The sequence below is a fragment of the Glossina fuscipes genome, unplaced genomic scaffold, assembly GCF_014805625.2.
Source record: "Glossina fuscipes isolate IAEA_lab_2018 unplaced genomic scaffold, Yale_Gfus_2 28, whole genome shotgun sequence".
NCBI lineage: Eukaryota > Metazoa > Arthropoda > Insecta > Diptera > Glossinidae > Glossina > Glossina fuscipes.
In genome coordinates this window covers 2,620,435-2,648,201 of record NW_023998423.1, presented here as the reverse complement: position 1 = coordinate 2,648,201, position 27,767 = coordinate 2,620,435, and the positions used below count along the sequence as shown (strand labels likewise).

The window sequence follows — 27,767 nt, the reverse complement described above, 5'->3', positions numbered from 1 at the left end:
TTATTGTTTTGTTTGACAAATTTTATCATAAATGAATATATGGATGAATAAATGAATTGTAGATGTGTGCGAATTGCATTTATAGATGTATGAATGGATGGATGGATAGACGGATGGATGGATGGATGGTTGGTTTCGTTGGTTTCGTTGGTTGGCTGATTGGTTCGTATTTTATATTTAATTGGATTTTCTCCCTATTTTTTTCTCTTCTTTTTTGTGTTATTTTTGTTTTGTTTTTATTTCCTTTATCAGAGTTACATAAATATTTTCGCCGAAATGCATTTTGTCAACAAACACAAATAGAATTTTTAATCTCATTGATTTAGATAACAAAATAAGCGCCAATCTATTCTGTCCGCTTATAAAATCTATGACACAAATAATAAAAATAGAAAATAATGGAAAATAATTTAATAAATTTTTTTCCTTTTCTTCCATTTTGTTTTATATGTTTATCGCATGCACACATTGTAATTAGATCGTTAAATATTAATGTATCATAATAATTATGACAAGTTAATTATAAAAAATTAATTTTCTCCACTTTTCTCCAGTTTAGTGCGTTGCCAGAGTTCTTCTTACTCTTATTATTACTATTATTATTATTATTATATTATCATTGTTGTTGTTTGTATTGTTGCTGTTCGTATTGTTGCTGTTGTTCTCTTGACACTCTCGCGCTTGTTGCTGTTGCTCTTGCTGCCGTGATTGCTCTTGATTTTTGTCGCCCTTGTTTCTCTTCTTCTTGTTGTTGTTGTTATCCGTGGTCTTGCCGTTGTTGTTGCTACTGCTGTTGCCGTTGTCGTTCAATTTATGACATTATTCATAAAAAATCGAAATTTCAAAAAAAAAAAAAAAACAGGAAAACAACAATAACTCGTGAAATGTAAAAATTTTTCATTTGATTTAACACAACATCAGAAGAAAAAATCCGTTATTTAATCGGCCAGTAAAGCAGGGTTGCCTTTGTGTATATATATATACTTATATATACCTTAATTCGAATATATATATACTTATACATATATATATGCTTGCCCATTTTCTGAACTTAACCGTGGGTCAATAGCTTTTCACTTTTATTTATTTTCAATTCATTTTTTTTTTTTTTCATTTTTCTTTTTTCTTTGCATTTCTCTTGTTATTGTCGATCATCAATAAGCACACACAAAAGCCGTTTGCTTGGATTCAATTGTGCGCTTATGCATGTATGTATATATATCGAGGGTGGATTGTATACGGTTTGCTTTACTCGTTGTACTACAAGAGTAATTAAAACTTTCAGTTAATGCATATGTATGTCTGCATGTGCTCGTTAGTGTGTGCTTGTGCATTGACCCATTATACGTTAAAATGTTACAATTAAAATATAACAATATGTCGAAAAAGCAACAACTTTAACAACGAAATATCAGAATATAACAAAAAAAAAAAAAAAAAAAAAAACAGAAAAGGGGAAAGGGGAAAGGGAAAAGAGGAAAGCAAAAGAAAGGAAAAAACTTTTATTAAAATTAAAACAAGTGTTGCATTTAACAATCAATTGTATTGTAAATTTAAAAAGAACAAGCGCACACACGCTTACCTTAATCCAGAGTCTTTTCGTAATAATTCTTGCGACGTATTTTAAATCCTTCTATGTAACTTGGGCGCTAATCCAAGACTCGCCAGATATTTGAAATGCTTCGGCTTTGCATGCAGCCGTGGACCTTAAAAATGAAACCATAATCAGGCCAATGCCGTTTTAGTCCCTTTGCAACCCATTTTGAGGTATTTGGAACCCCATTATTTAAAATGCGTTCGTGAACATCAAATCCGAATCTGAAAGTACCCGTAACCGATCTTGGGGCACTTAGCGATTGAGGGATTATTTCATGTACTTCTACGTAACTAGGATTCATACATGTGCAGGTATGAGTTTGCGCCAAACTTGAATAAACTTCGAAATTAAACAAAAATATATTCATATAAACATACATATACATTTAAATTAATTAAATATTATGTATTTATGAAAACCTTTTGTTAATACGAAACTTGCCAGCAGGCCTTCGTATTTTGATTAAACACAAATGTAATTAAATTAATTTATTAATTATTTCAATAAATGTACATATTAACATAATTAATTTCCATCATTTTCTTATGTAATGTAAAGGCGGCAGCTAGTTCATGACAACAAAAAATGCAATTTAAATGACAAACGCGCTTGCCACGTCTTAGCAGTTCTCCCTAATGGCCTTGTTTACCTTACGTGTGTTTTTTGGTGCAGGGGCAGGAGCAGGAGCTTGCATGTAAATATGCGTAAAAAAGCAAAAAAAATTTGCTCGAGAGGGAATAGTTGCGAAAAAATTCGTGTCAATATTCATTTGCCTCTAAAAGTGGTTGATTAAATTTGAAACGAGAAGCAAACTGCATGCTGTATACAAGAGTGAATGCTCACATCGTACCATCATCTCCCAATAATATCACAGTTTCCAAGAAGTTTGTGAAGAAATTTCTATGCAATGGAAATAAAAGCACTCTTCAACTACGGCTAATACGGGATTACTGGAAGTTATCAGTTATTGTCTGGCCTAGGAGAAGATAACAAAATCTCATTCCTTCATTTTTTGTTGTGTTTGGTGAGCCAAACGGACATCTACAATTTTAAACTCAGCAGCATAGTGGCAAGATGGGTGCCTAAGCTGCTGTTTGATGAGCAAAAGAAGAAAAGTGTTTATGATAATCAATGGATTTTGAACAACGGATCGAATACGTATCGCATAATTAAAAATCCAAAATCCTCTTTCAAATGCATCCCGGTCAACCGAGGTCTGAAGCCGTACCAAAATGTACCAAAATGCTATTCAAACAGTTGTAGCGCTACTGCTACTGTGTTCTCGGATAAAGACGAATTGGTGTACTTTGACATCTTGAACGCACAACTGACTGAATTGAATGCACTTTCAAACAATCAGAACTAATGGAAATAGAAATCCACTTTTGCTAATGATACCATATAGCATGCTTGTGGAGACGCATAGGTGACACCCACAGAATCTTTTTCGGGATCGAGCTAAACTTGCCTGTCCGTCTGTCAAGGTGTTTCATCTTCAACCTACAGGCCATAAGTTTTGAGACATTTCAATGAAATGTGGTAGGGCGACGTGTTTTGGATCAAGGACGAACGCTTGAAAATGATTCGGGCCGATTTACTCTTTCGACCACTTTCGATCACATAACGCCTTCTTTTCAAATGTCGTTATATGAAAAAAGATTGCGATTTTCAAAGTGTTTCGCTAACCGCAGCATAGCAACACTTCAATTGATATGAAAAATTTCGTTCGGCAATTTTTTGAACTCTCTCTCTCGTTCCCGCGAAAACTGAAGCTTTTTATGGGAATCGCTCTTACCAAATTTGACTCACGCAAGTCTATTTTCTGGATATCACCCCATGTAAGAATTCTCAGAGAAGCTGAACCCGTATATGCCAAGAAAGTCGAATTATTGATCTTTTGTGATCAAAACTGGTTCGCCATAACAGTTTGACTTAAAAATGTAGTTCACCAAGTTTGAATCCCGTGGGCCGTTCGATATAAAGTTCCTCATGGATAGTAATCCTTTCAGAGAAGGGAAATAATTTTTGATTCTTGGTGTGTTGTTATCAAAACGAGTGGACAGCTGTGATAGGCGAAGTGGTGTCAGTCATAACATGTTAAAAATTAGACTGCATATGTGTGTGTTTTTCATCTGCGTTGAAGGCATTTATCATTAAAGAAATCTTTACGAGAAGTACAACTGTTTGCGGCATTTGTAAATTAACCAGAGTCCCGGTGACTGCTTAACCATTGCTGTTGAAATAAGAGAAGAAATTGTGGAGGCACTAGAGGGGCTTTTCAAGCGATTTAACTGTCAATTGCTTTGATTTGAATCTTTTACACCGGGCGTCAACGCATCCTCACTAGTTCATTAAAGAGAAACTTTCTTACAAAAATTATATTTTTCTACGTAGAAAATAATAAACAGTTTTTAGATAATTTAATCCTCGGAAACTCTTTATCTTTTGCTCTTATCTCATTTGTTATGGTTGCAAAGAGTTTACCTACATACGTGCATACATTAGAGCTTCGATCGAAAAGAAGCGAAAATTAAAAAGGTGTAAACGCTCAACTCTAAGGCGTGTCCACATGTACGTTCGTATATATGAAGGCAATGATAACGAGTAACAATAATCACTTAAAGAAAATGCTTTAGATGTAGGAAGTGATGGAATTATTAATGTTAGTGTACACATGTATAAGTAAAGACAGTGCGGGTAGAGTATTTTGAACAAGAAGAAGATTATCCTACCAGCCTGGCCAAATAACTTCTTCAATCCAATCGATATATGAAGAGACGCGTGTGTAAATAGATGGCGCTGCGCCGGCGCAACCAAACCCGAATGATGTTATACCAACGATAAATTTGCCCGTGTCCATAACCAGAGGACCTCCCGAATCACCCTGACAAGTGTCTCGAGAATGCTCAGGGTCACCTGCACACAGATGTGTGTCAGCAAGGCCAGACGAAGCCACATCCCTATCAGTTTGATAATATTTTTCGCATTCCTCGTTAGGGATTACCATCAGTGAAGCCTTAAGTAACTGATCTGAAGATTGGCCGGCAAAGCTCGTATGACCATAACCCAAAGCGATTACGTTATTATCAGGTATACCATTTTCAAGCCAAAGGCAACCTTGAAATACACTTATATCGTGTCTTACGTCTTCCAATTCAACTAAGGCAATATCATGATATATGGAAGTTGCGTTATACTCAGGGTGTTTAATGAAGCGTTTAATCTTCACATCGTAAATCGTGGAATCGGTCAGGCTTGTGCCGCCAAGTCGTACCACGGTGGGTGGAGCTCTAAGCAAATAAAAATTCCTTCAAAGCTTGCAGCAGAAACAACTTACATTAAAAGTAAATAACGACTTATGAGCACTCACCCGCCCAATTCAGCACAATGAGCGGCAGTTAAAACATAACGATGAGTTATTAAAACTGCACCGCATCGATACCATATTGAATCGCCAACGTTTAAAGGCCAGCCCAACACAGCCTGCAAATGATAGGTAAATTTCCTTGGAAATCTTACTCTTCACTATGGCACTACTTGCCATAAAAGGGAATTCATCTATTCCAACTGGCAAGCCATGAGATATCGCGGGAACACCTATCGCAGGAGCATCAGCCACCAGAGTGGGACTAGCTAGAGCAGGAACATTTGGGTTCACATTTGCACATCCTATAAATAAATCATTCGAAATTTCATTAGCAACTTAAGGCAGCGTTCTTTCTTGTTTGCAAACCCTTAGAGAGAGGCCGAAATACAATTGATTGCTTGTCTTTCTTCTTCTGTTGATCGTTGTCTCTTTCCGTTAAATTGCAGCAAACAATTTGTTGGTTTTTAATAAAATAACAAGTTTTCGGATATATATGTTCTGTGTCCCATTTCCTGAGAGCTTCCGGGCACTCTTCCAGGGGTACACACTTGCCCGGCTGTTGGCCATCATTTAACGTACAATTATCCCAATCTTCCATTTGAAACACAATACCCGACTGCGACAAACAATCCGTGGCAGGGATTGTTGCTAAATAATTTTGAAAATTCATTTTTTTGCTTTCATTTTTTTTTTTACCACATTCTTTAAGGCTATCAGAGGTACCTTACCACTCTCTTTTACATAAATTAGATTAGAAAAAATCCAAATGTAGAACTTTACGAATCTACTCATTACAAAAAAAAAAAGTGTTTTCATCGGCAATAATAAAAAACGACTGTTTTCATCTGCGATTTAATGACTTGGCTCGAATTCCCATAGACTTTTTATAATTGCTATGCATTATTATAGATGCAAGCATTGACTGAGAAAACTGGATTTGCTTTGCTTCTCAGTTATTTGCTTCAGTTGAGCTCATCAGTTGGTTGTATATCTTTACAGTATTAGCAGCAAATACGTAAATAAATGTTTTCATAAGTAATTAAGTAACTTTTTTAAAAGATTTGTATAAAGGCTTGTCTTCCTTGATTGAGTTGGCGTAAATATTTAAATTTCGAACTTTTAGCTAACGTCTATTCAAACCCCGAAACAGTTGTTATAGTCGATCTCGGGAATAGTCTTCAAAATTGGTTTCAATTCCGTTTATATCTCTTCAATCGAGTCACAATGGTCGGTCCAGACCCGTCTTTCGCGCTTATAAAATAAAAATAGGTGACATACGACTAAATCAGATGACTACGAATTGAATATTTAGCGAAATAGTTTCAAAGGATCAGTGCCATGTGAAAGGTCGCAGAAACCAAGCCGCTCTCTTTCCTGCGAACAGCCTCCCGCAAGCGACGCATAACATTCAAAAAATATTCATAAACAGTTTGACTCGGCGGAAAGAATTCGTAGTGCACACCACTACGATAATTGAGCAAAGCTATTGTCGTCAACTTGATTTTTGAGTAAATTTGGCACGGGTTTGTCGATCTTCGCTCACCTTTTCCGCGGTATCATACGAACAAGATAAAGATAAGATTCAAGATGAAGTAGTATTTTTTCACTCGGAATATTCCCAGTGTATTAAAAATTAATTTCAAGCTCGAGCTTTAATAGAAAGTCCACGAAGACTTTCTAGGATCTCTGGCACTTGCTTTCTTTTCTCACAAGCGGTATACTTTTATTTTCCGGTGAACGGGTAAATAGGACTTCATCAAGTGCAATATTCATAGAACTGAGGGAAAACATAAGTTTTCATATCATCCTCTTAAATCTTCTTTTAAAGATTTCTCATTATCGCGACCAGAGAATGGAACTTGTGTGTAATATTGTCATGTAATGTTTAGACCCTTCCAAAGTTATATATGCTTTAGATTTGCCATACCTGAATGTTCCCTGAATTATCGTGTGTGAATAGAATGTTTCTTTATAGTATCGACCACAAGCACTTCACTGGACATGTCAAAAATGCATAATGCTTTGAAATGGTGCCTTTGTATATACGATAGATGAGACAGTTAAAGGTTCTCTTTACGAACCTAAGCCAAGGTTCATAATGCTCATACTCTGGAAATTCTTACGGTCACTGTGTTGGTGATATCCGATCGCGTATGAATTTTACTTAATCTAAAATCCAAAAACCGGTCGAACTGTTTTTGTGTGTACGTCACGTGAACTAGCTCGGTAAAGAGAACTGTAAACCGACTCCATATTCCTAATCCCTGTGGAAAGCAAATTTAATTTAGACATCTTTGCCGTTCTGTCTCTCAGTATAACTTTTTAAAGCCTTAAGTTGGACTTCAAACATCTTCTCAGAATTTCACGACTCCTGGATAATTAAGAAGAAAGCTTGGCCTTTTGTGAGCAGGATCGAAAAGCGTGAATTGAGCGGAATCTAATTTAGTAAAATAAGTTTTGTTCCCGTAAATCTTTTTATTTTTCATTTCCTGCAAAAAAAAAAGTACTAAACATTAGACTTTCTTCCGATGGAAGTCTTTGATCTCAGCCTCCAAAAAATTAGGCCTACGTGACTCAACTTCCTACACTTATTTTTTAGGCCAAAGTAGTATTACAGGTCCACTTTCATTATGAAATTTAATATATCAAGCTGTTTTTGTACTCACCACCGTAGGAGAAGGCTATGTTCCCTATAAGATATTTATATTCCTCAAGAATCAAATTCTAAATTCATTTAGACATGTCTCTCGGCTCAAAATATGGCCGGTTAGTATTGGAAATGGGCTAAATTGACCGAAGTACAATGTGCGGTAACGCTTAAGAGAAAAACACCTTTGTTCTCAACAAAGTTGAATTTTCTACTCGTTGCTCATACACCAGATATTGCGATAAAAGTTTTCATAAAATTGGAAAAAAGCGGTCATGCCCACTTAATAATGTAGCATCGGAATTCCATTTATGATACGCTTTTTCTTTTAAAGAGTCAGTTCCTATGAAAAGTTCAAACACATGCACATATAACTTCTCTATTTATTATTATTGTAACTTTTAACATTAAAGCAGCGAAAAAATAATTGCGCATTTATACCAAAAGAACTGGTGGAGCAAGGAACAAGTCAACATATTATGATCGGAAAACGTCAGCCATTACACATCCTACATCACTTTGGCTAATAGAACTCTTCACATATTTTCGCGAAAAATTACACCTCGGTTCCGTATAAAGTTATACACTTAATGACAGCCCTTGAATAGAGAGGACCGGTTGTAAAATAACGGATGGTCAAAATTCAACAAATATAATTTTCTTATTATTATTCATTTACTTTTGTCATAAAATATTAAGAAGTGGATCTTTTTGACTTACTGCTCTGTAGAATATAGACCTTTACAGTGGGAATTCAGTATAGTTACCTTTTATGTCAAATTATTATTAGGAAAGAGTTTTAAAACTTTCTTCTCGTCGAAAAATTCAAAAGTCCGTATAGGAAAGGGGTTAAAAAACTTGCTAAAAGGTTTTGAAAATTCCAAACTTTTTTTTTATGATCGGTTTTTTTTGAGCTAAAACACGTCAGCGTATCAAATTCTATCACAACACATCTCGTCCATCGCAGCCCGTAGATTCAGCAATAAATAATGAAAGATGTGTTTATCTTAACTGCATGCATCAATACAAACTTTATATACTCTGTGTAGTAGTAGTGTAGTGTAGTGGTGTAGGGCATAATAAAAAAAAGCAAGAGAATTGTATTCAGCTGCAGCCGAATTTTTTATGCTTAGCCACCCAAACGAAATATGCAATAGAAAAATACCCATTTTTCATTGCACTGTGGGCATATCCCGTGACCGATTCGCTCACTCTCAACAGTGACCTGCTTGTAAAAACTTTCAAAATTCGTGCTAAACTTGAAGCTAAGGTATATTTTTGCAATCAAGAAAATGTTTACTATAAACAATTCACAGACAGACAGAGAGAGATGCACACGGGCGGAGGGACATTTTAAAATCGATTCTGAATTTGATCGTGATCAAGAATATATATACTTTGTGGGAGCTCTGTAAGTGCCTTCTAGGCGTTGCAAACGTTTTGGCGAAATGAACAAACCTACTCCTAAGGATGGGGGGGTATAAAAATATACAAAATGAAATATGTATATCTGTATATATATACATTATTTTATAGTTAGAAATATATATTAAATATTTTATTGTGTTGTACCGGTTTAATAATTTAATAATTCTAACGAATTCGAATATCGCTCATGTGTGTTTCTCATTGATTACAGCGAGACATTACTAGATGCTAGATCCCGACATCCGATGTAATCAAGCGCCATGAAGGAGAGCAAGAGAGCGCAAAGAACTGCAACGAGCACATTACACATTACAATTACTGATTATCTATGTTCTATCTAACTAGCTGTCACGTCGATGACGTACATTACTTGAACGCCACTTAAATTTGACTTATGTATGGCTTTCGTCATTCGATATTTATTTCGTAAAAGTAATGGGAGAACAAAGCGCAAATTTGACGTTTGTTCGTTTACAAGCAAACACGATGATACAATATCAACAACAAAAACATACAAACGTAAGTAAACGAAGATTATATGAGATTCATAACAAAATAATGTTGAAGTGTAACTATAAGCATTTTTTGCAGAAAGGAAAAAACAACAAAAGAAGAATCGAAAATAGTGAGCTACATTGCTTTTTGCCAATCTGTGGTGAAGAAGAAACCATGCGTGAATTTGGCGTACCAGCTAAGACTTTTACAAACAATGGTTCGACACCCACAAAACGAGCACAGCCGCAAGTGCAATTATAACGTCCAGCTTTTTAGTTATTTTGCAATTGTTTTTTATATATGCGTAGAAGCCCCCATGTGATAAACAGATTGCGAGGCCGCTCCTGATGGACAATTTCTTACAGGAAATTTAAAACCGTGAAGATGTTACACAACCTCACACTCGTTTAAACAATCATTCTCAACTTGCAACGCATTCTGGGCGCCCATTACTTCGAAACAAAACTTACACGTTAAAAATGGTTTGATCGTGTCAATTTAGTTAACCATTCGGGTGATCGACGCTATTTCTATATCGAGCTTTCAAATGGTTTTCATTTATGGCAAGTTCCCAATCGATGCTTATTGTGAATTATTACTTGTATCTCTAAAATAAGATTTGGAATCGAATTTGAAAATGAATTTGAAAGTCAGCGATCCATCTTAATTTTGCAACTGTGAGACTCCCGAAAATAGAAAATAAACTGTCGTAGGTAACGTCAAATCATAAATGGACTCAAAGTACAATGTTCGCTAAGAATCTTTCCATATCGCGTACACTCCCTAATCCGCACATATTATGGAAACAGCTGCTTATCAAACATAGAAGAGGTGCAGTTTGTCTCAAAGAGAGCCAAACAATTTTGCAGGATATGTCCGGTGGTTGTTGGAGAGAAATATGGAATATATATAGCACCTACCATGAAGCCTCAATACTTTCCCTCATTCCTTGCAGCGATGCATGTTATTGATAGGGAAGTGTATTCGAGGCGAATCCAAATTTTCTCATGAAGCATTCAATGTCTTGTAAAGCCTGCTAAGTGTTTCCAATACCGGCTATAAACCGTCTACAATGAATTGTTAAATATTTATACCCAATTGTTGTCAGGAAGGTCTTGAATTTTCTAATTTTTGTCAATTAAACTGAGACCATCTTTCACATTTCTAACTTGGTTTTGCACAGCATAAGGATTTAAGACAAAAAGATAATGAATAGACGGAGAAGTGGCTTTAAATTTCTCAGAATATGGTGCTAGTTCAATATCTGCACACATTTCATGGGTTAATCGACGCCAACGTCTGAAAATTATGTAAAACTAATAACATCCATTCATACGAGCTGCGTTCAAGAGAAAAGTTCACCTTTCAAATTTTGTGGTCTACATGCACTTGATTTTCACATCGACACACATGTCCAGAACAAATGTTGACATTATCAGCCATTTTGATTTCTGGTTTCTTTTTGACCGATATGAAGGATCAGACGTGTTATGGTGAATTTGGTTATTTTTTGCTATCAAAAAAATGGGTCAAAAAATCCGGATTAAATTTTGTATAAAAAGTGAAAGTAAGTTCTCCAGGTCATCTATGACGTGGACTGTTGTATTTGGCGAGTCTACTCGGAGCAACAAAATATGTTCATAACTAGAAGCTCTTTGCAGAAGGCCGGAAGGATCTTAATGACGTTGCCCGCCACGGATGCTCCAGCTCATTGACAACTGATGAAAACAGTAAAGGAAATTGTTATGAAGAATCGTGGAAACATTGTAAGAGAAGATGATGAAGTTGTCGGCAAATCGATTGCCTCATGCCATGCAATTTTTGTTGTTGATATGTTGAGTCTGTCTCGATTCATCAGTGGTGAGTATAATAACAATGAGCCCAGATTTCTTTTCTTCTGTAAAGACGTCTCATTCTGGTAATAAAACAAAACATATCTATTTCTTAAGCTTCCTTATCGCCCTTATTTGTAGAGATGAGAGAGAACTTTATTGTTTCCTTACAAAACAATTTTTTTTCTTTTAATATTTCTTTGTTGAAGGTCTGAACTATGTTCGCTCTCTTCATTACTATCGAGTTAATATATTTCTTATATTTATACAATATATATATGCACAGTTGTCCCTTGCTTAGCAGAGCGCTTGGAGAGCACGGTTTTGATACAAACGTGCGGTTCAGATACAACACTTTTCGAAGAACCCAATATGGTTTTTTTATTTCAATTGATATTTAGCTTTATTTTCCTTTGATCAGTAATAACCTACTTCGGGAAAGAAAACAGATGAGCTATAATTTTTGGTAAAAATTGATTTTGGGACAGTCATCATTATTTTTTCTTTTTTTTACCATAAAAAAATTGAAGTTAACTTACCTTTAAGACTTGTTTTCGATACAACACGGTACACGTTGAACTGATTTATATTATTTCAAGGTGTCTTATAATATGTACTCAATAGAACGCGAACAAGATCTCGGTACAACACTGTATACATTTTTTTTATATTATGCTTAAGCTATTATGTCGTTCCTTAGGCTTAACTGTTTACAATTTTTCAAAGCCACAGACATAGCATATGAATCTGATAGAAAAAGATGCAACATAGTCTGTGTCTTGGTCATATAGAATGGGTTGCCCAACTCCCCTTTATTGTTCTCTTTTACAGAGCTTCGTACGGCTTACTTCAAATTTGGTCGAGTTACAAAAATTTTCTGTGACTGTCAACATAACAAATAAATGATTTTCATTAAATTTTTCTCAGATCATATTTCCTTCTCTTTCTCTTAATTGTTTTTATTTAAACACAAGAGGATAAAAAAGTTTCGTTACAGCGCGGTGCGGACTAGCCGCGTTAAGCGAGGAACACCTGTATACGTAATTGTTTTTACAAAGAGATAAAGTGCTTGTTGCTACATTTTACATAGAAGAATAATAATAACAATAATTGTGCCAGAGACTTCCCTCATTATATTAGTTGCAATCAAACTTTTTTTTTCTCTTTGTTAGGTGTTTATAAGTAGCATTTGTTCGTATAATTAATGTTAATATAATTGGAAATAATCGCTGTTTAAGAAAATATTATGCCTTGACCATACTCACATCGTTTCTCTTTCTCTTCTTTCACATCATTAAAAAGCGTTCGCTAACATCGTATTGATGATAAGTTTTTTGTGTACGAATTGAAATGTGTATCAGTCTGCATGAAATTCTCTCCGGGTGTAAGTGCACAGTCTTTTCACATCAATTTCAAAAAGCAATAATTATCATTATCACATCCTCCCTCGCTTGCGGCACAAGGGTATATTAAATTTGTGCGGATGTATGCAACACCCAAAAAGGATTTGAAGGAGGCCTACCTTTTATTATTCACAAAATGATTCTTAACTGATCTAAGCTTGTCTGTCCATCTGTCCACCTGTCTGTGTTGTTTCCAGTTCCGACTCGTTACGTTGGCGTAATTAAAATCATAAATAGCAACGCTTTGCCATTTTATAATCTACGCCACTTGTGGTGGATGTGTGATACAGGGACATATTAAGATTATGCGGATGTATGCAACACTCGAAAAAGACTTTAAATAGATCGGCCATTCATTATACCGGTCGTTTCAGAATCACTTTCTTAATCGATGTACTGTTGTCAGTCAATCTGTCCGCTTTGTTTTCTTACGTGCAATCAACTGATCGCCACTTTGGAAATATTCTGATGAAATTTGGTACACTAACGTGTTTAGGTTAAAGAACAAACCCTATTGATATGTTTCGGATCGGACGACATTAACAACCATCAGACCATCGGACCACTTTATCGACCGACAGTCGAGTGTTCCACTATACTGCCTTTACTTGTTGTTAATTATCGAGGCAATTTATAGACTGTTGTTCTGCCGGCACATCTATGTATATTGAAAAGTCTAGTTCATTATACTTTTAAACAAATTTTTCTCCTACCATTCTCATGGGTGTAAATTCGGGAAATCGACTACAGCGAGTTAACGGTTCGACAATGATTATCAAAAATAGAAAATATATATATTATATGCAGCATGCATGAACGATTTTTAGTTTAGATCAACATCAATAATTGCCATGAGAAACATGATATGCGATATATACATGAAATATGCCTTGAAATCATATTCCACGCCTAAGTTGGTAACGGAGTTTAAAAATGTTGGGCCAAACAGCATAAAATCTTTTTCTCTCATTTCGTCATGCATTTGCTGCACGTAAGAACTGATTATATTGCATGCGAGAATGGGGATGATCGGTTTTTTCACATTTGTAACATACTTTCCAGCGCTATACAGTAAAAAGCGATTTTAACAAGCGCAGTAGTGCACAAAAAAAGCAAAGAAAAAATGCTCAGAAATTCAATTTCGATTTTTATGTTTTTATAACTGTTGTTGAATTAACTTTATACGTGTATATATGTATGCATATATTTTCACTGAATGAAAAGGCTAACAAGCGCTCGGATACACATACTGCGATATAATGTGTATATGGATATGAGACCAGACATTCGCACTGCGCTGCCTCGCATTACCATATACGAATATTTACAACATTTTATCGTTAAGTGCCAGTCAGAGCTTAAATTAATTTTAAGTTTATTCATTTAAGTCGTTTTTTTGTGAAAAAAAAAATTATATGAAAAAAATTAAGAGAAAAAGAAAGAAATGTGATCTGGGAAAAATTTAATAAAAATCATTTATTTTTGTTATGTTTACAGTCACAGAAAAATTTTGTTTGAAATGTTTTCCTCCTCTTTTTTTTTAATACTCAAGCAAAAACGAGCAACGTAAACTAAACAAATGTAAAGTTCAGCAACTCGACCAAATTTGAAGTAAATCGTAACAAGTTCTGTAAAAGAGAAAAATAAAGGCGAGTTGGGCAACCCATTCTATACAAGCAAGACACAGACTATCTGGCATATTTTTCTATCAGGTTCATATGTTGTGTCTGTGGCTTTGAAAAATTGTTAACAATTAAGCCTAAGGAAATTTTCAAGACTGTCAAACAAATGTTTTTGAAATAATTTGGAAAATAAAATCAGACTTATATACGTTCTAAACCGAATCTTTGATGCATGAGATTATTAAAGAGAAATATTTTGCGAAATGTGGCCAAAGCAAGTGATCGATCGATCGATCCAAACCGTTTTACATTCATCATTTAAATGGCTCTGATTAGGTATTTACTTAACATCCCCGGTAGATGTAGGCAGGAAGGATGAGCAGGGAGAGAAGCAAAGAAGTAGAGAGATGCTTTTAAGTCGGCTGATGGGGAAACCATTACTGGAAGCTTAAAAGTGATCTCCATACTTGACTCAAATGGTGAACAACTATTTCCAAGGAAGACTAGCCTAGGGTAATACAAATGCGGGTGTTAGAGAACACAAAATTACAGCATAGATGTTGTAGGTTCGCATTTTCGGTGCCTTCCCGTGCTTGTACGACTGCATGACTGCACAATTTGACGCTATGAAAAGAAAGGAAATTGCTCTGCTACGCAAATGGCTTTCTATGTCGTATAAGGCGGTGACTAAGTAACGCCAGTTTGTGACGTTTCGAAGAAGAAAGTGTGGACCTACAAAGAGCAAACAGAGGATGTTCCCAAATGCCCAAAGTTTGAGATAGTTATAGAGTCAGAGGATTAATTTGTGATATAATGGCGTACAGTTAGATCATAAATTAATATTTGCAGACTATATTAGGATAATGATAAAGTGTTAACAACTACAAGCATTTTGCCTAAAATTGTGTTAAATGTGATCGGATGAGGCCACGATAAGCGAAAACCTGGATATCTTTGTACGTACTAAAGGACTTCGTAAAAAGGAAGATATGTGACATTTAATTTCACGAACTTCGCAACAATAAAGGCGCTATCCGAACCTCTAGTCTAGTAGAGGGTGACTCGACGACCCATAAGAACCCATGTCTAGAGAATGCCAGGCCGATTCGGGCTGGCTTTACTCAAATGTCATAGAACCAGTAGTTGACGACGCGCTGCCAGAACATCTGTGGAAAACAAGGGGAAAAAATATATAGTAATAGACAGGAAAAAAGGTAAGGAAGATAAAGAAGATGTGCTAGGTTAACAAGGTGTACTAGGCAAGCAAGGTAAACAAGGTAACCAAGATAAGCAAGTCATGCTAGGTAAGCAAGGTATGCTTGGAAGGCGAGCAGAATAGTAGGCAGGGAGATTATTTAGCTAACTCACTGGTAGTCTAATCGACTGGTAGGCTAATAGGCAAACGGGTAGACATATAAACAAAGAGATCGACAGGTGAAAAAGTCAACAGACAAACCCATCAAAAGACAGATAGGCGAGCAGAGCGGAAGTCAGGCAACTATGGAGGTACGTTGACAAGCGCACCGACAGGTAGATGTACGTGTGGAAGGACATACAGTCACATTCTGTGTGCAAGTTTTAATCAGTACATATTTCTTACGTTACAAACGGAATTACAAATTGAATATACTCCCTTTCTTTTGAATTGAAGGCTTACAATTGTTTCAAATAAAACTTTAAACCCAATTTTATATCGATTTAAGGGCAATACACATAAAGAGCTTGGATATGACTTTTTCTGATACATAATATTTGTTATAAATCCCCAAAAGGCTTTTATCGAATGGCTTTGTTTCCATTCTTTGCACCGAAAATTTGAAAATTTATGCAAATTGTTTTATTTCTTTAAACAAAAAAAAAAAAAAATAAAAATCCGAATACATTTGAAAATGGGGTAAGATAAATACAGAAACACATTTTCTTCCCTCTCGTTCGATGAGGTTGTAATGGGGCGCTTGACAGAAAATTAGCCAAATTACAAATCGGTTTGGCAGCCGTTTGCCATCATTGTCGTATTGTGTGTCTTGGGCTTTTCCTTCTCTATCTTTGCACAAATAATTTGCAATTTTATTCATACGAATGGTTGACACTTTGTCACCATACCCACTATAAAATGCCTTTCGTCCCCCCCCCCCGCCACTCTTGAGTCCGTGTAGCACTTGATAAGGCATTAAATAAGTTGAACTCGAATGGCAAAAAGACAGGCAATTGGTAAAATCAAGTCACACGCTGGCTAGAGCGAGGGTGGTTCAATCAACCCTCTTCAAAATGAAAGAAGTCTTTACCCAAACATAGAACAATATTTCGCGTAAAGTAAATGGGTAAATGGGTATCGGATGTAAGGAGGGGCCGTGCTCGAAACAGTTAGCGCCAACAAAAATAATTCAGCTCAATAAAATGTTTAATACGATAGACGTGGTATGTGCACTTTTGACAGTTTCTCTCGCTTCGTTTTTTCTTTTTTGCTTTTGCTAACGCAATCCATATATACATTTACATATATATATATGCATACACATACGCTCACTACTTCGCTTGGAACGCTCGCTCGTTGTCCCTTTCGATAACTAAAAAGCAAGAATTTCTCTTTTATATATGAAAAAAAAAAAAAAAACAAAAAAAGTGAAAAACAAAAACAACCAACAAGTCTGAAAAATTTTAAAGATATAAAATAAAAAAATAAAAAAAAATACAAAAAAAATGTAAAAGAAATTTGGAAAAACAATTTCCTTTTGCATGTCGTTTTCTTTAATTTGCCACCCGCCAGCATCTGCTAACAGACTAAATGACTGACTGGTTGGCAGGCAGGCTGACAGCCTGCTTGATAGCTGTAGCTGTAGTCTGGTTTGTTACTTCCAATCTATGCATGCCCTCTTTTACGTCCTTTCGTTCTCTATGATTGGATTTCTTTTCTCTTATGTATGTTTGTACGTTTGTACGTGTGTTTGTATATAAGTTTTTACATGTACATCCATCTGCACGATGTGCTTTATGCTTAGTTATAACCTCGTTCTAAGCTTGATTGACGGGTAACATAATGTTATCCCCGTCCATATAGAAGCACAGGCGCACAAACGTACACACTATTTGACATTTGTAACATGTTGAAATTGATATTGAATTCCGATCTTTATGTGTGAATAGCAGCATTTCATTCACAAAGAATATGGGAAAAGAGATGATGAACATGTTTTTCTTTTTTTCCATTGGTTTTTTTTTTTTTTTTTTTTTGTCAAACCAACATTTTTTAGAAAAAGTTCATTGTCAAGGCGACGCTTCTTTTTTTATTTCAATACGAAATGAACTTAATTAATAATAAGCAAAAAAAAGGGAAGAGTCTTGCGGCGAGTCTTTGTTGCCTACAACTCTGAACGCCAACTCGTATAGAAATCTTAAATTTTCTAATTATTTTGCTTACTGAGGGCGCGTCACTTGGTCGTTTGGTTTGACTGACTTTTAAACTGACGCACCCGAATGTATTTGCATAAAGTTTTAAAATCTATATCTGCTACAGATCGCAAATTACAAACCTTATTGTAGCGGCGGGCGTGGTGCCCATTTTCAAGGGGCGGTCTGCTGGACAGCTGTATACTGAGTTTTAATTTTCTTTCTCAAGTTTTAAGACAGCAAAAGTTGAAACAACTAAATAAAAGGAATGATGGAAAGACGGGCATAGCTAAAACAATGCAATTATCCTTAACCCTCACGCGACCGTTCAAGTTATCCCGCCAAAGTGTACACGCATCCTTGTCAGTAGCTATGAATAGATCGATATCTAAGCCAACAAAGGAGTAACTTTTGCTGCTTAATTTGGAGGACGACGCAGCTGAATCGTAAAGACTGAGGAGTAATGGGTGCCCTACCTTGTGTGGCTACGGCGTTTTTGCAATTACAACAAAACATGCATCATAAGGAATGCTATCAAAAGTAGTAAATGCAACTGATTTGCGCGCCATTTGGCAAAAATCATTATGCCTTGACTCTTCAAGGTCGTGAAGTTCCTCCCCAAGTACAACAGGAGTCGTTAGCAACTCTGAAGCCAGGGGCGGACCGATAAATATTTTCGAAACTTTAACAAAGCTTTCGGCATGTATTTCTGCATTTGGTTTATCCATAAAATTCTTTTTTTTAGAATTTCACCAAGTTTTTCTTAATGATGTTGTCTTCCCGGTGAGACAAGATAATTCTATCATGCGTGCGTCTAGCATAACGTTCATAAACCTCTTCCAGCTTAGGCAACCATCTCGACAATCCCCACATTACATTTCTCCTCGAAGACATCCAGGTAAACCGCTATACAATTTTTCGTTTGATCCAGAAGGACCTGGGCTTCGGTTTCACTCAACTCTGCTATATATACCAGATCTGCCCTTAGCCTAAATAACTCATAATAAAATAATGCGAAGTCACTTGCAATTTCAATGTAATCTAACTTGTAACATTTCTTGCTTTCTACATACCTTGACTCTTGTGGTGCTTAGAGTGAGTGCGAGGAAGAATCTCCTTATTTCCTTGCATTCTCGTTCTATCCGGCATACATGTATGCATATAAACGCTTGCGTACACACATCTTGCTGTACATGATTTTGACTTAGTGATTTACATAAGAATTATATTTAAGAACAAGTCAAAGGAACCCATCACCACCATCATCATCATCATCATCATCATCATCATCATCATCATCATCATCAGCATCACCATCGTCATGACTAGAATATCATTATTACGATTATCATCCATCGTTGTTATAACTCTTATCCAGTAACATATGTTGTTGATCTTTTGACACAAAATATCCGTTATTGCAACAAAAAAAATACTATACACGAGAAAGGGACAGAATGCAACACACAATCTAAAGGAAGTCAAAAACAAATATTTAAATAGACTACCAAAGAACATAACAAAAAAAATAAATAAATAAATAGAGGAACAGAACAATGAATAAATAAGAAGAAGAAGCAACGGCAACTTTAAGCTAAAAACTGAAAAACAACTAAACAAATATAATATAACTTAAGTAGAATTTTCCGATTAATTTGTTGTTATTTTTAATGTTTTCTTCAAACACTGCAATCAACAGAGCAACTAACCATTACCACAGCCACTACTGTCGAACAGAAACGCAAGTCCTTTAAAGAAATTAAAGCCCAAGCATTCATTCAGTCGTATGAACAACATTCAATATTCATTTTCATTTACTATTTTAACTAGATTTCGGATCTTTTTCTGGGTTAAATGTTCAAATTGTTCTTGTTGTTGTTGTTGTGTTCTCTCATTTCTTCCGTTTGTTTATATTTACGTTTTTCCCTGTTTTTAAATAAATAACGCGAAAAGGTTGAGGGGAGAACGAAAAAAAAAAACATTAAATATAAAAACGTTATTATAAATAAATTGTTCAATATTTTTTATATTTTTTTTATTTTATTTTGAATGCCATGTTTTTCGTGTCCCTTCATCGCTAGAATGCGGCTATGTGTAAGCGTTTGTGTTTAACAAGATTTCTTTTCGCAATGACCTCAATTACTATTTAATGCTTTGTAAATATATGCAGACAACATACGTATGTATTCTGAACTCTACTTACCTGAACTAAGCTGTAAAGGTAACTTGTATCTATATACATACATATATACATACATATATAGATGCATGCCTGCATGCATACATGGGATGCTTAAAGGTATACTTCAGTGCAGTGTGCTCCAGTTCGAGTAGATTCAATAATTCCCTTAAGCAGTCGAAAGCATATAAAACTCTTGTTGCCTTTTGCTTTTGTTTTTCTTTTTTTTTTTTTTTTGTTGTTGTTTTCATTGAATCGAATGTATTATTGCTTGCTACATTGCCAGTCGCCTAAAGGTTGAATTTGTGTTTTTTTTTTTTTGTTTTTTCTTTTTTTGCGCCCATACGTTCGCGTATTTGCTTGTATGCGGGCGCGTTGAAAGTTGCATGAGCGCAAGTTTCGTACGAAAATATTTAAAGCAAAATATTACTAAAAATGCGCTTCGACAACAGCATCAGAAACGCACTCAACCGAAACGCGCGCATTGGCGAAAAAACTATAGCAAATATATGTGGAATGTAAAGAAAGGAGCAGCTACATGTGTAATACCATTGCTCGTACATCTACTTGTATATACATAGTGTTAGATATTACATGCATAAGTACATTTTACGTTTATCGCTCTGTTGATACAGAAATACAGAAGTGGGTCTAAATGCGAAATATTTAATAGGTATGGCAATGTCTGTCCGTCGGTCCCTTTAATCAAATCATAATAAGATGCACGAAGGCTAAGGTAAGAAATGAAAAAATAAATATTTATTAGTTAGTAAAGGGTTTTAGCTTAATTAAGTGCACTGCAGTTTTATATGGGTGGCGCCCACCACGAATGAATATATGCGTAAGTGGATGGAACGCCCAAGAGCGAAATAATTTTTTACAGCGAAGGACCGAAAACCATGAACAACTTAATGAAAAAAGCTTAGATAAACCCAGAAAAAGTCAGAAAGCTAAAGATCTAAAGCAGGTTTTTGTTCTTGGACAGATGGGGAGCTCGAAACCCTAGCGTGCGAGATTTTAAGCCGCCAAAACCGGTGCAGGTGTTTCACATCTTAATTTCGTGTCAATAATGATTCATATTAGGCTCATTGGCTGCGAGGAGATTAGATTGAGACAAATCACTTTCCGACAATGGCAGATTACAAATCAAGCGATCGAAGGATGTGTAAGAAAAGCGCTTTTTTTTCTAAGAATACTTCTTTACTACAATGTTGTAGTGTGGATGTTTGACGGTTAGGGTATGAGTAAGTACAATTATTATGGACTAAGAGGTGTGTCGATATATACCAGCCGAAGTCAAAATTCTGTGGGGAACGATAGTGAGGGTTTGTTATTTAGGATTTACGCAAGATCTAACCACAGCTGTAATGGTATATATCCGCCGCTTTATAAAAAAACTCGAAAGTACCGAGGATATTAGATGTGGAGGGAGGTTACCATGTTGTACTTCTGGCTTTTTTCTTCGTTCGTCGCAGCTATGATTACCATAAGACCGAGATGGCGTTAAACATTACTTTGCTAATCAAAGTCTCGCTTTTCGGAGAAGAGCAAAAATAGTTCTTACCCATTACCTCATCTAGGCACTTGACGAAGCTCCTTCAAATAATAGCAAAATCCCCTACTGCCTGGATAGAGCTGTTTATTAAACACGCATGTCAACCACCACTGTGGAATTAAGCATTGGACAGTCATCCACACGAATGTCTGGAGTTATTGGCCCATTGGCCCACAAACCATTCCGTTCGCCATCATACACATACAAAATCATCTAACTTCTCTCCGCTACTCATCTGGTAACAAGACTTGAGTGCTTATTCTGCCCGTTTCTCCATTCGATGCAAACGATTGCTTGCGAGCTCTCGCCAAGAACAAGAAATGAGGTAAGCATAGCTGCTCCGAAAACTGCTGTTTAGTTCAATTTATTTCCCGAAGGCAATGCTGCACATCCTTTTGTCAATCCGTCTTACATTTGTTAAGCCTTCGTAACACACTCAAAGACTTATCGGAAATCCTTCCGGCGAACATACCTGTTTTGATCATCGTGAATAACGGAATCGACTTGGCCAGATCAGTTTATCCGTTCATAAGTTTGAAAGTACGGTTAGGGTCTTTAAATTAAACAGACAAAAAACAAATCTAGTTTCAAAGTATTCTGTTGGAGGCGTTTTGCAAGCACCTCTCATTCGATTTATGGAACACTTATTTCAAACTTGATACTGGAAAGGAATACTTATTTCGAACTTAATTTATGTCACATTTCCGTTTGCCATGCGTTTATCGTAATCCCTGAAAGTATATGTACGTATATATATATATGTTCTATGATTAGTGTGAATTATTGCATTGTGCATAGCATTGTGCATACACTTGTTACTCCACTTATGTCACATTTCCCAATCTAAAGTTGCTGTCGTAGGTCCTCAAAGTACGCGGTCAGTATGATCAGCCGAATCAATGTAGCCAAGTCTGTCTGTCTGTCCGCAAACAAAATAAATGTCATATCAAAATTTTCCCCTGATGGCACTTGCACTTCACACGCACTTGCCATCCAATTGATATTATATTTGTGTAGAGGTTTCCCTAGCTTTCATTGAATATTTCTTCTTCTTGCTTGTATAGTTATGTTTAATTATCCCATTCTTAATAACTTTGTATTTCTATTTGAATAATTCATTTGCAATGCATGTAATTTTATATCCTTTACGGTTAAATTGTAAGCTAAAATACGATTAATATTACGAGTAAATAGTGAAGAAGAAAAATTCGACTTAAGCCTCGATTCAACTTTCATGTGTTTTTCCACATTTAGTCAGTTGACTTTTGCATGGCCACCGGCCATATCGTTCATAGGCCACGTAAAGCAAGCATATTGGTTATGGTGCACAACCTTGCTTGCCTATAAACATATATGTATATGCTCACATAGTATGTAATACATATATAATGGTGTGTAATTGTTATGCTTTTCTTTAATACTAACGCAACAGTTTAAACTTATGTTTTCGTTCACATGGTGTGCGGATTCGCCTCCGTATCCCTATAAACATAATAATATACATACATATATATATTTACATATATATATACCAATATAGGTTCATATATTATCTATATATATTATGTATATATATATATATATATAAATGAATTCATGTTTCTGTCTTACTCGGAGAGGGCAAACGACTTTAGGTAACATTTGTCAGTGAACGAACGCGTGATTGTGTAAATGTAACGTAACATTTTTGCCATTGGCCCCTTTTTCTCACCATTATATGCTATAAGGGTTAACCGATAGTGTATATGTAAGTGTTAACAAATGTATATATATATGTGGGCGTAAGTGTGTGTGTTTTATTCAATAAATTTTATACTTGGCAAAATATTGAAGTTTCGCAATTACTATCAGAAGGTGTACACATTACAATATAAGATATTGCGATATCAGACGATATGATATATAATGTAGTCTCGTTGCTCGTATTGCGGTGCTTATGCATGCTTTACATTGCACCCTATTTTTTTTTATGTCCAGATAAAATGTTTTGAAAACCCTCACGTTAGCGAGAGACATACGTAATTAAATTATCATTAAAAAAAAAAAAAAAAATAGTATAATAGTAATAATTAAATTTAAAGCAATTGAATAATAAAAAAAAAAATCAAATTAAATGAAGAACAAATTAAAATTAAAAAAATTAAATTAAAAACAATTAAATAAAGATGTGACAAAAAAAATGCGAATAATTAAATTAAATATAGTAAAGTAAAAAAAATTAATAAAAAAGAGAAAGAAATAATAAAAACAAAAATTAAATACTATAGTGGCGCGGCTCACCCCGCCAGTCAAAATAAGGCGTTGTATGGGAAATAGCGGAAAAATTAGTTTCATCCGAACCAACTTTAAGAGCGTTCGTCCTTCGTCCAAACCGTGTCGGTGTACCAAATTTTGTCAGATTGAACAGAAGAATACATGGGCAAACCGTAGATGGTCAGACGGACAGGGAAGGTTAGATCGATTCAGGAAGTGATTCTAATAAAACGTGAGTCTGTCTACACGCCTCCTAACCGTTGCATACATCCGCGCTAACTTATTGTACACTTGTACCAGAACTGGTGCAGGATTGAAATATGTAAGGAAAGGTGAGACCGATGTCGTCAAACACAGACAACTGAAATAAAACTTTAAATAAAAATAAAGAAAATGAAAATTCGAAACTCTATCATATTGAAGAGGCGGGGCCGATTTCTTCCATGTTTTTACCTTTATTTCTTTGGCATCGTTTATGAGTAGTGACCAGAATATCCAATTTTTTAGTTTTTGAAATCAAAAGTGTTTTCAATTGACTTTGTCCTGTGGGTGCGCCTTTCGATCGAAGGACGGATAGCTAGCTTTAAGTTGATTCAGATTGTGCACTTCATTGGGTCCTTTAAGCAGTCTTCTAGGTACTGCATGCTCTGACAAAGTGAATCTTTATTATTGTTATATTTTTTTAACAATGTTTGCAAATTACGCCCACCACCAGATATGACGCTCAAGAAATCGAATATTTTTATATGAAAAATTGTCCAAATCGAAAACAATCACATATGCAGTCTTTATTTTTTTAACATTTATTAAATGCAACGTAAGAGTAACGCATTTCATAAAACATAAAAATAACTTTTTCATCATGAAAAACATAGAAAGAAGAAGAAACAAATAATGCATAAAATTAAAAACATAGCACCAAAAGAATCTAAACAGAGTAAAGAGCGGTAGAGTTTTTAATAAAGCCGGCAGGCTTTAAGAGTTTAATCTTGGACTTCACTTCTCTGGCTAATGACAAAACACTATTCAAAGTACAAACACTATAGTGAAACATGCCCTCAATTAAATACACTACACCGCTGCCGATATTCGTAGAATGACTTTTCAAAAAAGGAAAGTTGCATTGTTGCAAGTGCTCGAAAAAGTGTTTTGATCCGAACCATTGCCAATAGCGTTCACCCTGGGGGCAGCGCGCGACAGCGTACCCACTTTCTTCAAAATATCTCAAAAATTTATCCGCCGATGCAGCCGAGTAAGTAAGATCTACGACTATCAAGTTACCGTTCGCGGGTTCAAATCTCACATGCGCTAGACTTTTTCTTGGTCGCAGCTATAATGAGTGCACAGTCGATGAAAGCATAACACTTATTGAGTGAACACGCACACACACTAGGATTGGGCAATCATTATTTTACATATATTTCGTTATCTTTCTTTCTCAGTGTCACCGTGATAAACGAATAGGAGACATCCCCCTATTTATTGATGTACACTAAAAAAAAAATCGGGCCAGTTCACTTCTTGATTACAAGCAAACAAGACGGACAGACGGACGGATGGATAGACGGACAAGCTTAGATCGATGCAAAAACTGACTCTGAATCGACCGGTACAAGAAAAGTTTGGCCTATCCCAAGTCCTTCTGCATATTCCTTATATGTAACCCTGTCGAACAAGTAGTGCAGGACTTAAACGGAAAGTTCGTGTTGTAACTTGCTACACTAAAATAACAAAAACAATAAAATATCGCAAGTGAAGCCAGATCAACCGTCAGCATCGAAGCCTCAGCATCGACCTTCAGGATGGTTTTAAGTTGCAGATTCTGCTGTTAGTGCGACAAGAAAAATGCGCTATGTTACTAGCATGAGAAAGTTGCTGACAAACGTGATCGACAACAACTAATACAATGGCAAGAAATGTTAATAGAAAAGTGATCGATGGTAGACATCGCTTATAAATAATCGAAGTCATTATTATACCCACAAAAGAATCACCTAAGCACCTGCTTATGTATACGTATAGCAGATGTTCATTTCAGTTTTTAAAAGAAACTTTTCAGCGACGAAATGGAGGGCTAGATCAGGGATTTCCTGGATTTTAGAATTTAATAGCTTTGTTATACATTTAAAATACTTTATTAATATATATAAATATATATATATATATATATATATATATAAAAGAAATTGTTATTCTTTTTAATGGTTTCGTAATTGTTTCCGATTCTTTTTCGCTTGGGGGAAATAATGTAACACTAGCGATAAGAATCTACCTGAACAATTTTTTATTTCAATAATTATCGGAAATTTTTACTGAAATATTCCATTTTAAATAAATGAAGAATTTATACTGAATACCCATAGAAAAGCATTCGAATTTCTATTTTGAATGTGCCCCCTTTTGTTAGCAAATCTAAAATTTATATAGAAGAATATTTAATATATATTTGAATAGCATTTCATTGGTACTATTTGTAAACATAAGATGCGTGCTTATGTGAAAAATAAACAAAAACTATTTTACAACAAGCGCTTGCTAATCATACAAAACAATCACAAGACATAGCCCAAAAAAATAATAGTGTTGTAGAATGTAGACATTTTACGTGGTAAGTTCGGCTCTCTGTTCCAACAAGTTCGCCTCCCGATCGTCTAGCAAAGCGGCAAAGAAAAAATTAAAATAAATTATATAGTATTGCCAGCGCTATTATTTTATGTTGATATATTGATATAACGGATAAGCAACCGGGTAACAGCTGTTTTAACCAACCCGCCGCTTGCTTCTATAGAGCTGGTATGAATAATCAATTACGAAGCGCCTTAGAAGACTCAATTTCCACCATAAATATTAATAATTGGAGTACGCGAGGTATTATAAAAGATCGCTTATAAGCACTAAACAGGGACACGCAACGACACTTCGTGTATTCATCGAGCACTGTTTCTTCTTATTATCACTTGTTTCGAATCTAGCAAGTGAATGTAAATCGAAAACTTGCAAGAAAAATTCATTTTTTCTGCTTTAAGTTAAAAGATCGGAATCCTGATTTCAACTCAGAGACAGAAGAAAAGGTTTCGTTATAATCTTACTTCAGAGCGCATATATGTACTTTAAGGAACATTCTCCGGAGTGGTGGGCAGAAAACGGAAGTACAAACTATATTTTGTTTGTAATGGGCTGACATACATTTTTTTTGTTTCTACTTTTTATACCGTACACCATCTCGAGGGTATATCATATATTAGCGGATACATTCTACAAGAGCTTGAGATCGATCCACCTCTTATTATACCGATCGATTTTTAAACACTTCATTGAAATCTTGTTATGTGTTTACATGCCGATCTGCGGAGTTTTAAGATCATTTTCATTTTCGTTATACATGTGATAATAAAAAATCCCGCTTAAACAGTCTGTCAATTCGATGCAGAAAATTACTATTCAATGTCGATAGCTCATGACTGAGTCCATTGTCTCTATGACATTTTCAACATTTGTTTACTGCTTACAAGCATGATTTCATTCCACTCTTCAGCTGAGACTTTGATTACACTGATAAGCACTTTATACATGACATAAGAAAGCACAAGTTTCCCTAGTGAAATTGAAATGTTGAAAATGCGCTTATATCAGCGCATTTACCTTCGCTCTTATCTTCTTCATTCAGATAACTAGAGATTTATTGACGTATTGAGTGAGTGCTGCAAATTTATAAAGGAATTTAGCTTTACAAACGCTCATCGGCAGAAGGCAGAAGGAAGCACACATACTTACACAACTTATTTTCTTCAATTATGGCAAACTGAACGAGTAGAGAGAAATAATTTTTATTAATGACTTTTTTCTGCTTTGCTCTTATCATCTACTGCTATGCACTTAAGACCTCTTAAGACCTCTAGTATTGATTAACGAAATCGAAAACGAGAAGATAGCAAACGTGAGCTAAGGCACCTTCACGTTATGATTAGGTTTGTGTTTATGCTAAGTGTGCTTACACATCTT

The 27,767-nt window shown here is 35.4% G+C and overlaps 1 protein-coding gene across 5 annotated transcripts; it reads right to left on the bottom strand.

Moving 5' to 3' along the window:
* Positions 1-209: 209 nt before the first annotated feature.
* LOC119636650 (trypsin 5G1-like) lies at positions 210-5,870 on the bottom strand. 5 transcript variants are annotated; one of them, XR_005247161.1, is made up of 7 exons: positions 5,693-5,870; positions 5,331-5,612; positions 5,139-5,266; positions 4,968-5,080; positions 4,330-4,887; positions 1,583-1,926; positions 210-1,395 (listed from the first exon to the last, which is right to left on the bottom strand). XR_005247161.1 is itself a non-coding variant. In XM_038032147.1 (6 exons), exons 1-6 carry the CDS (start codon positions 5,778-5,780, stop codon positions 1,650-1,652), a joined length of 1,446 nt encoding a protein of 481 aa, XP_037888075.1. In that variant the 5' UTR covers positions 5,781-5,870; the 3' UTR covers positions 1,464-1,649. The 5 variants fall into 5 exon arrangements, 2 of the variants coding, with proteins under 2 accessions (XP_037888075.1, XP_037888076.1); XR_005247162.1 differs by having other exon boundaries at positions 210-1,260; XR_005247163.1 differs by having other exon boundaries at positions 210-790.
* Positions 5,871-27,767: the final 21,897 nt, after the last annotated feature.

Excerpts from the sequence above, each read along its gene's own strand:
- LOC119636650 (XM_038032147.1), bottom strand. The coding sequence starts at position 5,780 with ATGAAAACACTTTTTTTTTTTGTAATGAGTAGATTCGTAAAGTTCTAC. Across the intron at positions 5,613-5,692 it reads AATTTATGTAAAAGAGAGTG|CAACAATCCCTGCCACGGAT; the intron begins GTAAGGTACCTC and ends AAAATTATTTAG. Across the intron at positions 5,081-5,138 it reads TAGATGAATTCCCTTTTATG|GCTGTGTTGGGCTGGCCTTT; the intron begins GCAAGTAGTGCC and ends TATCATTTGCAG.